The sequence below is a fragment of the Temnothorax americanus genome, unplaced genomic scaffold (genome assembly GCF_048541705.1).
Source record: "Temnothorax americanus isolate GAGA-0224 unplaced genomic scaffold, ASM4854170v1 Scaffold1, whole genome shotgun sequence".
Lineage (NCBI taxonomy): Eukaryota > Metazoa > Arthropoda > Insecta > Hymenoptera > Formicidae > Temnothorax > Temnothorax americanus.
In genome coordinates, this window is record NW_027509230.1 from 3,353,887 (window position 1) to 3,365,230 (window position 11,344).

Here is an 11,344-nt window from a genome sequence, read left to right on the forward strand (position 1 = left end):
ACCTAGCGACGAACGAACCACGAACCCTCCGATACGCGCATTCGCATTCGCGCGACGTTTATGGTCGAGGTATCGCGATTCGAGAATTTCGATTACCGTTTGTTTTGCATGGTTGTCAGCGCTGATCGGCACTGCCGCCACCTGCCACGCCGGATAATAAATTTGAATTTGGGAGAGTGTAACGTACCGCTCGATGTTTTTCACCTGTTGCTCTCGGTTTTTCGTGTGACAGCGCGCGTCCGCGTTATCTCCCAGGATGGTAAATGTGACTGGCATTTTGACGAGGGATAGGAAAGGTGAGGAACCGCCCGCATTGTTTTATCGTATCTGATTAATAGCGGATACGCGTCTACCCTAGCGAACGTATCGTGGACCTCTGTCGTCTTGTCGACGCACGTCGAACTCTCGCGAATGTTCGTAACTAAATTATTAGATAATTTGTTGATTTACGCACGTATATAATTGATTATAATTTTGCACGTGCGCATCTCGTATATACGATTAAGTTTGAAAGTATTGGAACGGATGGCGCATCCGACAAAATATTTTTACGATTAGGTTTGTTTGTTTGTTTTTAAACGTTGCACCGGACACTGCGCTAGAACTTTCCTTCTCGCTTTCAAATTTCAAACGCGTACCTATTTTACTTCAAGCGCAGAAAATAAGTATACTAGTTTAGCTAGAAAGAAAAACAGACCTATTGACATTGCGATGAAAAAAGTTCGAGTACTAATTATATGAGATACGTTCTTCTTCTGGAATATTTAGAAGTGTATATAAATACGTTTTAGAAGACACGAGGACATCTGCGGAGGATATGGATGAGGAACGTAGGAGAGAATTGTCGTATCGTTATCTCTGCCACTTGGAGGAAGCTAAGAAGTAAATATAATGCGCGTACATAAATTATTACATTTTTAATTATCTCTTATTGATCGATTATATTTGTCTGTTATTTATCTTTGTCGGAATCCAAGAATTTATATTTGTTAAGATAAAAAATATATTAGCGTCGCTTTTCTTCTATAGATGGATGGAAGCCTGCTTGAGAGAGCCGTTACCTCCGTCGATCGAGCTGGAGGAGAATCTTCGCAATGGAGTATATCTAGCGAAACTCGGCCACTTCATGGCACCTAATGTTTTACCGTTGAATAAAATCTACGACGGCGAACAGCGCAGATATAAAGCTGCTGGATTGCAATTTCGTCATACGGACAATATAAATTATTTTTTAAAGTGCTTGGAGTCCGAGCGTCTACCGTTGGTACGTGCAAAGTAATTTTGAAATCTAATGAAAGAATATATCGTTGGTACAATATTGATGGTTAAAATGAGATAATGCCAAAATTTGTTTTTTACAGACATTCCTGCCAGAAACGACAGACATATACGACAAGAAGAATATGCCGCGACTGATATATTGCATCCATGCTCTTAGCAAGCATTTATTTAAATATGGAAAAGCGCCACCGATGCCAGATTTGTATGGAAAAGTAAATTTCTCTGGTATGTACTTTTCTACAATGCCGTCTAGAAAATGCAGAGATATTAAATATGAAATGATTGAAATGCATTTTGGATATCTATTTCTTTTACGTTTTGGGAGATATATTCTTATATATTTATATCACATTCTTTCAGAGGAAGAAATCGATACCGTTGCTGAAGAACTGAAAAAACAAGGTATTCAAATGCCTGCCTTTCAAAAAATAGGAGGTCTATTGATTAACGGCATTACTACGGATACAGCCACTCTTCGCGACGCTGTCGTCACGATTAATCAAGCCGTGATAGATAATGTATGTCTGTTTCATTTCGTCTAGAAAGCAACTTGGCGTGGTAATACCTACTGAATTGTGTATTTTCAGGATAACGATAAAATTTTACAAAAGCTTCAAAGTAAAGAGATGCAGTTAAGTAATGTTGAACCTGCTTACGTAGAAAAGTATAGTAAGGCATTGGCGGAAGCTAAAGCTGCGAAAACAGAAGCGGCACTTAACAAGGTATTGTTAATTTGATTGTATTGTATAATTTTGCACGCTCACATTTAAATACTGTCATTGATCTTTCAATTTATACAATTTTTCAATTTATGCCGTTTAGTCCCTTAACGACAGCTACGTAGCAGATGAATACGATGAATTATTAACTCAAGCGGAAATACAAGGGCACGTCAATTATGTAAATGGTAAATAAATCAAATAAATATGTCAAATTTTTTGACGATTATAAAATTATGTTCTGTTTAACTTATAAAAAAGATATGCAAACTTATTGTGACGAAATATATATTTCAGCTTCTTGCGCACTGGAAGTCATTGCTTCGTCTTTATCTCATGACAATGCTGAAATAATAGCTGCTTTGGAAGTGCCAGTATTATCTTTCAAGGTATAGCAGAAAGCATTCTTTTGTTGCATAAAATGTAATAACTGTTAAAAATTTTGATCGTAACGTCACATGTATATTGTTTTACAGAATATATTTTCTGAAAATGTTGAAGATTATAAAGAACAACTAATGCTGATGTTGGATAAATTCGAGTGGAGTGGCATATATCCATCTGAAAGCATTCAGTACTGGACCGATGCATTTCAGAATGCGATTGACAAAGGAAACGAGAACGCGCAACAACGTCGCAAACGTTAATATTATTTAATTAAATGTACTGTATAATTTTCAGACGGATATAAGCTGCTATTCTCATTTGTTACAGGAGAGGAGGCTGTCAAACGTCTAAATATAGCTCTAGAATCTGCGGACGAAGAAAAATTTTATGAGATCTTGCAAACCCCGTGTCTAGAAATCTCTCGCTACATCGATGAATTTGCACTTCCGTTGTATTATCGGGAGATGAAAGAAGATCGTATAGACTCTGAGGTAAGATTATCTACGCTATACTGTGTTTTATTACATTTCTTGAAAATTAAAAGCTAATAACTCTTTTGAGAAAGTAGATTTTATTTACATTTATATTTATCAATTTTAACGTTTATTTTTTTTCTTTTTGATAGACCAATATCACTTATGACGACATAATCGTCTGTATATCTGTCTTATCCGCTATTGCGGCTATTACCAAAGCGGTGGACACAGGAAATCCAGATTTCGTGTATGAAAAGCTATTGAATCCTGACGCACATTTAACTGTAGGTATATCAACAATCTACAATTATTTTTTCACTGTTATAGAAATAAATTGTTTTAACATATTGCTGTAAACGTTACAGGAACTAGATGAATTTAATAAAGTGAAGTATGCTCAAGAACTAACGACAGCTCGGCAAGTAAAGCTAAGAACGTCTGAAGAATGTTCTATATTAACTTACAGCGATATTCAAAGGTGCATCGATTCGGTAAACGAACAGTGTGATGAAGGTTTTGAAGGTATAATGAAAATGCTGCATAAATTGAATAATTATATTTAAATATTGCAACTATTAAATTAATTATAATGATAATTACTTTCGTGTTAATAGTTATACAGATTTTGCAACAAATTAATCGAGGCGTGGCGACGAACGACCATGAGGGTATGATGAAAGCCTTAAAAATGATTAGCGAGAAGTTCGATATACCTACGTATCCGTACGACGCACCGTTTTATTTGAAACTATTCAAGAAACGTTTACTTGAGAAAGAATCTGACGGATCCGAACTATGGCTGGATGATGTCAAAACTGTAGCGAAGACGGTGACATCAGAGATCGAGGAAATGGAAGAAAGTATGTCACATGGTTTTGAATGTGTTTTCTGTCGTTTTTGAACATACTAAGGCTGCGGTTCACTTGACGCTACAAATGCTTCGAAGCATTTCTCTTCTCTTTTCTTTCAATGAAGAAAGAAGGAGAAGAAGGACGCTCCAAAAAATTTGTAGCGTCAAGTGGACCGCGGCCTAAATTAGACCCATTGATCTTAACAAATACTCAAATTATTCTTATTTATTTACATTGCGTTACAGTGGTAGTATTTTTGTGCGACATCAATACGTATGTGGAAAACGATAGTCTGATAGAAACTCTCAACTGCCTGGAAACGTTTGGTATACCTGAAAAATTTGAAGGATTTAGTGAAGAATGTCAAGAGCGATGTTTTCTGGAATTACGGCAGTTACTGAAGCGGAAGGTAGAGCACTTTTTTTTAAATACATAATATATGCTTTGTTATAAACGTTATTTAAAGTTTCGTTTGTACTGTAGCGTGAAATATACAATTGCCCATATGTTTGCTATACTACCAATGAAGGAAATAAAATTTATATCGATTTGAAAGGCGAAAAATATGCATGGGAGCGTCCGATAGGTTTTACGAAGACTCATCATCTCACCATAAATGATATAAATGTATGTATGGGTTCTCTCAAAGTATCGTGCCTAATTAAAAGTACACATTAATAATAATTTATTTTTACGTTTATAGGAAACAATTAAATCTATTATAGCAGAGAAACGTGAAGAAGATTATATGATGTACGATGAAGAATTATTTGCTAAATTTCAAGCTCGTATTAGAGGATACTTGTTGCGGAAACAGATCGCTGACAGATACGCTTATTTCGACGATAATTTGAGAAAAATTATCATGATACAAGCGTGGTGGAGGGGCATTAGGCAACGAAAACAGTATCGTAAACTATTGCAAAAAAGGAGACAAATTATGTTGCGACATCAGAGTAAATGCAAATCCTTAAATGCAAAAAAAAACAAGGATGATAAGTCATGTCACAGTAAATTATCAAACGCGAGAACAAACGACAAGAATGATAGATTAAGTCGATATAAAAGACACGTAAGCTTGAACCTTCGAATATTTCAATTGCATTTTTTATAAGTAATTTCTTCCATAAAATTTCATTTTTTTCTTATTACATAGGAGGATAAGATAATTAAGATACAAGCTCTGTGGCGTGGCCGAGCATCGAGAAAAGCCTTTCGCTCTTTATTGCGCTCGGAAAAACCGTCGTTCCCCGTGGTCAGATATTTTTCAACGGTATTAGGTTTTAGCGCGGAGGATTACGACAAGGATCTAGAATTACAAGTATGATAACCTTCGTATTAGTTGCATATATCTCTGTTTCTGCGTATCGAAGTTCTGCTCTTATGGCCGTTTGTTTTAGAAATTGAAGCACGAGGTCGTACAATGTATAAGGCACAATCAGAATCTATCGGAGCAACTGAACAGCATGTTCGTAAAAATAGGATTACTGATCCAGAACAGAATAGCGTTACAGGTATATTTTCTAAAATTAATCGAATATTTACAAAGTCAGAATTTTGCTAAGAAATATTTCGCGTTTCTATTTAGGATGTGGTGGCGCACGGCAAAAGTTTGGATACTCTCGCGAAGGAGAAGAACGCGGGCAAGGATCAAAATGTCTTGAGTGACATTAGTACGATGGCACATAAAGGTCTCAAATCGTTGACGAGGGAAGGTCGTAAGATGCTGGAGGGCTATCAGCACCTGTTCTACGCGTTGCAGACGAATCCACAATATTTGTCCAAGCTGTTATATTTGCCTCCTAGCAACAAGTCAAACAAGTTGTTCCTGAAGAACATCATCTTGACGTTGTTCAATTTCGGATCGAACACCCGGGAAGACTATTTACTGCTGAAACTCTTCGGTTGCGCATTGAGAGAGGAGATCAAGTGCAATTGCCATCAGCCCTCCGACGTGTTGACCGGCAAGCCTTTGGTACGCGAGATGGTGGTGAATTACGCGAAACAATTCAACGGTCAAGCGTCGTTGAAGCAGATTGTAGGTTCGTTAATCGAGAAGGTCCTGGAAGAAAAGGATCTCTGCATAGAGACGAATCCGGTAGACATATACAAGCTTTGGCGGAATCAGCTGGAAATGGAATGCGGCCAGTCTTTGGACATGCCTCATACGGTATCTCAGGAACAAGCGTTGAAACACATCCCGGTGCAGGAATCGCTCACGAGAGCGATAAATCAATTGAAGAGAATATCCCTCGAGTTTCTCAATAGAATAACGCAGTCTCGTGATCTGATCCCTTACGGGATGCTCTACGTTTCGAAGGTCCTGTACAACACGTTGATGGACAAGTTTCCGCATGCTCCCGAGAAAGATATCCTTAAGGCGGTCGGCAATTTGATTTACTATCACTTCATCAACGCCGCGATCGTGGCACCGGACACCTTCGACATCGTCACACTGCCGGTCGACAGAACTTTGTCCTCCTGCCAGAGGAAAAATCTGGCCAGTATAGCCAAGGTGCTGCAATTCTCCACCTCGAAGAAAGGTTTCGGCGAGGAGGCACCGCACTTGGAATGTTTGAATCCGTTCATAATTGCCTGCCACGAGAAGTTCAAGGACTTCTTCCGATACTGTTGCCAAGTGGAAGACCTCGAGGAACACTTCGATATTCACGAATACACGGAGGCGACGCTTATACAGAATCCGGAGATCTGTATATCTCTGCAAGAAATATGCGACGTGCACGCTTTGATGTTGAATCATGAAGACCAGATAGCACCGGATCCGTCTGATCCTCTGCATGACTTGCTGGATGATTTGGGCCCGGCACCAACCGTGGCGTCGTTGCTCGGGATTTCCAAAGCGACGTACGATGCAAATTTGGCGCGATACAGTAAGCAGGAGGTGTGCCTGGTGCTGACCAACAAGTTCCAGGTGCCGCGAAACGACGACACGAATCTGAGTAATCTCTTCGTGAAGGCGAAGGAATTACTCGTGTCGGTTATCCCGTTCTTAAAGAAGCCGACTCTCGTGGAGTCCTTGGAGGCCACATCTTCTCCGATGAGCGTGAAACTGTTCGATTATTCGTCCGTGTCGCCAACGGTACGCGAGAGTTCGTCCATAAACGACTGCAAGATGCAATTGCGCGCGTACCTTAACAAGCTCGAGCTCGAGGGATGGGTCAGTCGCGCGGACGGTTATCAAACGATCGTGACGGCGATAGCAAGGGACATTTGCAACAAGAGCAAGTATCGCGTCGCGAGGGACAAGGAGTTGCAGGGGCTGCGGGCGACCAAGGTGCGATTGGACGAGAAGACGCGGTACTACGAGGAGCAGGTCGGATTCTACAACGAGTACATAAAGGGCTGCCTCCAGAATCTGCACAGTGGAAAGAGCTCGCTTCGCGCGTATCAGGCGACGCAGAAGGACACGTACACGCAGTGCAAACTGCGATCCAAGATGACGGTGAAGTATTCCGCGTGGAAGCTGCAGGAGAAGGGCGTGCTGATGGAGGTCGATCAGGCGTTGAGCCCGACGGAGATGAAGAACGTCATCTTCGAGATAAGCCCGACGGAGCACAGCGGCGTATTTTCTGTACGCTGCAAATTCATGGGCGTCGAGCTGGAGAAGCTCGACATCAGCATACAGGAGCTGCTCGAGCTGCAGTACGAGGGCAGACCCTGCATGGACATGTTCGGTAGGGCGAAGATCAATGTGAATCTGCTCCTGTACCTGCTGAATCGGAAGTTTTACGGCAAAAAGAGTTGAAGGAACCATTGTCTCGAAGTTCTTCCAACGGAATTCGGAACGGCGGAATCGATTCACGCGTGTTACATGTGCAATTCATTGCTAGCACAACGTGTTCAGAGCGCAAACTTGATATTTTATCACCGCGACGAGTATCGACGATTTATTACGAGTTTTTTTTTTCGTATTTTCGAGGTCGTTTTCGAGAATATTGATACATTTTGATATGCAAAATTGTGCGTAACATGAAGTAGGGAGAAATTCGTGAAGATTTCACTTTTCCGTCGGGGATTAAGCGAACCAGTCGTCTTATCCTCGATGACGCAAGTCCAGTTATTTACACGTGCGTCGTATACAAAAGGTCTGTTTTTTTTCTGACTGCAAGGTATTTTCTTTCAATTTTACTCCGTCCTCCTTTCTCCTCCTTCTTTCTCTTCTCCACTTCACTTTCTCCTCTTTTTACTCTTTCTCTTGTTTATATACTTTCTCGCGTAATTATGTATATTTACTTCACTTTTTGGGCAAAGAAAAAGTAGCCGGCAACAGGCAAAAAAAACCAAAATTTAAGTTTTTCCTCCACTTCAATGCGTCTTAAATCACAATTAAGAGTATTCTGCGATCTATTTTTAGGTACGTTTTAATTATCAAAAGTTATTCGTTAACTTGAGGTATAGCAGATCAATAATGTTTGATTATATGTATATCTTTTCAACAATCCGGAAGATACGATACATCACATCGACTTGTCACTAGTTTTACTGACGTAACCTTTTTTAAAAATAAGTTATTTTTAATAATTAAGTTATTCACAAGCATTACTAACACGACGAACTGTCGCCTCCCAGTAATACGTTTAACAATCCCATTTATTTTACAGCAATCTATCTAGTCTACGATACAGCATGCGTTTTGTAAATAATCGTGTTCGCGAATATTTGAAGTACTCAATGCAACAATTATCATTTGACATCACAATTAATATATAGATACGACGAGTCTGCGAATTTATTCGGTTCATGATCTATATATGCGGACTTCGAAGTGTGGATGTAAATTAGTACTAAGTTAATAATAGAATGGAATAAGGAAGCTTCGATTGACACATTGTAATATACAGTTTCGTCACTTTCGTACAAATCGTCAATTTTACTAAATTTTAATAAAATTTCTATCTGTAACTTTAAACGTGTTTCGTTTTAAATTGTTTATTGCGTGTTCTTATACAAATCTTTATTAAATTATTAACTATAAAAGAAATAAAAGATTAGCAATAAAAAAGCCATATAATATTTGAAGATCTCGATAATTGTATCAATTGGTTTGCTGGGAGGAGAATTGTTGATAGCTTAATTTAAATATCCGAGATCAAATCCATTACTTATTTTATTTTGTCATATCCTATTTGCAATGACACTACACTAAACATTCTGGATTGAAGATATATTTATATTAAAAATTAACACGCACATTTTTTTACACATTTATATTTTGGACATGTTATAAATTAATATGTTATATATTTTTTCACGAGAAACTTTTTAATATAATGCAGCTTTCAATTACCGGCTATTTTTTTATTTATTTTACGGACGCGTACGCCTCTATAAATATAGCCCACGTGTATTTTGAAGTGCAGAAGGTGCAAGAAATCAGCTGGAAGTGCTGGAACGAACAGATCGGCACATATCTGATGAGCTGAAAGCTTTTCCCGTGTGAATAACTTGGGCCTTTTCCGTTTATATTATATTTAATATCATAACTCGTCAGAGAGTCGGACCTTTTAGTTCAATGTCGTTTTCGCTGCATGACATAAAGTTTTACATGGATGACTCGAAATGTCGGTGAGTAACCTCGCTATCACGGAATGCCTTTACTTTTGCATGCTTTTGCATCTTGATTTCGCAACCTAATGCAATCTTGATTGTGTAACGTTTGAACGTTTCAAACAAACATCAGCGACATGACGCTCTTCGACGGTCTGCTAAAACCATCAAAAATTTTGATTTTTTTTATCTGATCTATCCAGGTATTACGTTGACCCCTCTGATAAATTTGTTTACAGCCTAGTAACTCAGATAAATATCTACACACAGTATCCTCTGAATGTTTATCATCTCAAGGAATAAACAAACGATTATACATTGCTCATTTTCAGGGTATAATCCTTTAAAAGCGTATAAATACGTATTATTGGCACAAAACGCACATGGGAATTTGATGTTTTATTTGTTAACAAATGGCTAGTACAGCAACCGCAAATATGGAAAGTAATTCTAACAAGAATGGAGACAACACGGAGACGGAGAGGCAGCTCAAAGAGAGAGCCGAACGAAATCGCCAGAAAGCACTCTTGTTAAGAAAATCTAAGGTTGTAGCTCATCCATATGCGAGGTGTGTATCAAGCGTATACATGAGAGATTTGTTAATGTATTTGCCTGTAATGCAAACATGTTTTAAAGCTAAATTCTTTGATCTTAGGGTCTTGAATTTAAAATAAACCTTTTTTTCTTTAAGAATTTGATTAGATTCTTACGTGTTCTTATTAATAACATGGTTGTAGAGAAAATGATGACTCTGTAAAAGGAAGAATGATAAAAGTACAAGGGCAGCGTGTTATCGACAGTGGTGGTGGCTTTCTGATAGAAGAAAACGATGAATTAGAACAGCAAATGGTAGCGGACACGTATATACATAATTATATACATGACATTGTTACGTTATACAATAATAAACATTTATATTTATTTAGCTTAAAATTAGAACCGAGCCAGAGCCAGTTATTGGTAAATTTAACGAATGTGAGGAGTGCCAGCAGAAATTTGGAGATTCATATCTTTTGCAAACGTTCGATTTAACTGTCTGTGATAAATGCAGGTATGAGAGCGGCATTTGAAGCAAACGGCTTCATTTATATGATATCTGGTTTCCTCTCCCTCGTGTCTCTTGATAATGAGAAATCGTGAATATTATACCGTTATATATGTCGTTTTAGGGATAAAGAGGGAAAGCACTCCTTAATCACCAAAACTGAAGCTAAACAAGAATACCTGTTGAAAGATTGCGATCTCGATCGACGGGAACCTGTGCTAAAGTATATCGTGCGAAAGAATCCTCACAACGCGAATTGGGGCGAGATGAAGTTGTACCTGCATCTGCAGATAGAACAGAGGGCTTTGGAAGTTTGGGGTTCGGAAGAGGATTTGTTGAAGGAGAAGGAGGCGCGCGATGTAAAGCGGGCGGGAGCTAAGATCAAAAAATTCAATAAGAAGGTATGAGAAGGTATACTTATACCTTAACTTGTATAAGTGATTTAAATATGACGTCGTATATCGTTGCTAAAACAAGTTTTACGTTTTGCGGATGAGTGAAGATGAAACAGCTGCGAATGCAAGTGAGAAGTTCGTTGTACGATAAGACAACAAAAGCGTCGCACGTTCACGAGTTTGGAGAAGACACGTACAATGAAGAGGATGATACATATACGCACACTTGCACGACGTGCGATTATGAGGAAACGTACGAAAAAATGTGAATCCCCGAATATTATCATTCGCGATAGCATGAGTCAATTTGATATCACTTAATACGAGAGAGAGAGAATATGATTTTTCCTTGAATGTGATCTTGTAGATGAGTCTCGAAAAAGAAATTTGTTTTTTCTCTCGAAAATTTGAATGCACGGAATATTTTGTTGATCAATGCAGTTTCAATTTATACATCTTTTTTATATATATATATATTTCACGAAATAATTTAAATAAAAGATATGATAAATTATGTATTTTGTTATTAATTTTATAAGTTTTTCCCGCCATGTGAATATGTTGTTAAAAAATTATAGTTATTTCATTTACGTTATAAAAAAATTACCTATAATTATATACA

General features: G+C 38.2%; 2 protein-coding genes across 4 annotated transcripts; both read left to right on the top strand.

Annotated features, from left to right (window-relative positions):
- The first annotated feature begins 93 nt into the window (after positions 1-93).
- Positions 94-8,021, top strand: LOC143893829 (ras GTPase-activating-like protein IQGAP1). 2 transcript variants are annotated; one of them, XM_077399568.1, is made up of 19 exons: positions 94-296; positions 792-882; positions 1,030-1,264; positions 1,362-1,506; positions 1,642-1,799; positions 1,869-2,003; positions 2,104-2,188; positions 2,298-2,389; positions 2,477-2,642; positions 2,715-2,878; positions 3,013-3,147; positions 3,229-3,385; positions 3,478-3,723; positions 3,960-4,123; positions 4,198-4,341; positions 4,418-4,786; positions 4,871-5,035; positions 5,115-5,228; positions 5,303-8,021. In XM_077399568.1, the coding sequence occupies exons 1-19, from the start codon at positions 257-259 to the stop codon at positions 7,478-7,480; spliced, it is 4,983 nt and encodes a 1,660-aa protein (XP_077255694.1). In that variant the 5' UTR covers positions 94-256; the 3' UTR covers positions 7,481-8,021. The 2 variants fall into 2 exon arrangements, with proteins under 2 accessions (XP_077255694.1, XP_077255702.1); XM_077399576.1 differs by having other exon boundaries at positions 795-882.
- A 1,078-nt stretch (positions 8,022-9,099) lies between these two features.
- On the top strand, positions 9,100-11,236 carry Xpac (DNA repair protein complementing XP-A cells homolog Xpac). Of its 2 annotated transcripts, none has more exons than XM_077401797.1 (6): positions 9,100-9,300; positions 9,615-9,850; positions 10,020-10,131; positions 10,209-10,333; positions 10,452-10,728; positions 10,830-11,236. In XM_077401797.1, exons 2-6 carry the CDS (start codon positions 9,696-9,698, stop codon positions 10,989-10,991), a joined length of 831 nt encoding a protein of 276 aa, XP_077257923.1. In that variant the 5' UTR covers positions 9,100-9,300; positions 9,615-9,695; the 3' UTR covers positions 10,992-11,236. The 2 variants fall into 2 exon arrangements, with proteins under 2 accessions (XP_077257923.1, XP_077257933.1); XM_077401807.1 differs by lacking the exon at positions 9,100-9,300 and adding an exon at positions 9,354-9,485.
- Positions 11,237-11,344: the final 108 nt, after the last annotated feature.

Excerpts from the sequence above, each read along its gene's own strand:
- LOC143893829 (XM_077399568.1), top strand. The coding sequence starts at position 257 with ATGGTAAATGTGACTGGCATTTTGACGAGGGATAGGAAAG. Across the intron at positions 2,643-2,714 it reads CGCGCAACAACGTCGCAAAC|GAGAGGAGGCTGTCAAACGT; the intron begins GTTAATATTATT and ends CATTTGTTACAG. Across the intron at positions 3,724-3,959 it reads GATCGAGGAAATGGAAGAAA|TGGTAGTATTTTTGTGCGAC; the intron begins GTATGTCACATG and ends ATTGCGTTACAG.
- Xpac (XM_077401797.1), top strand. The coding sequence starts at position 9,696 with ATGGCTAGTACAGCAACCGCAAATATGGAAAGTAATTCTAACAAGAAT. Across the intron at positions 10,132-10,208 it reads ATGAATTAGAACAGCAAATG|CTTAAAATTAGAACCGAGCC; the intron begins GTAGCGGACACG and ends ATATTTATTTAG. Across the intron at positions 10,334-10,451 it reads ACTGTCTGTGATAAATGCAG|GGATAAAGAGGGAAAGCACT; the intron begins GTATGAGAGCGG and ends ATGTCGTTTTAG.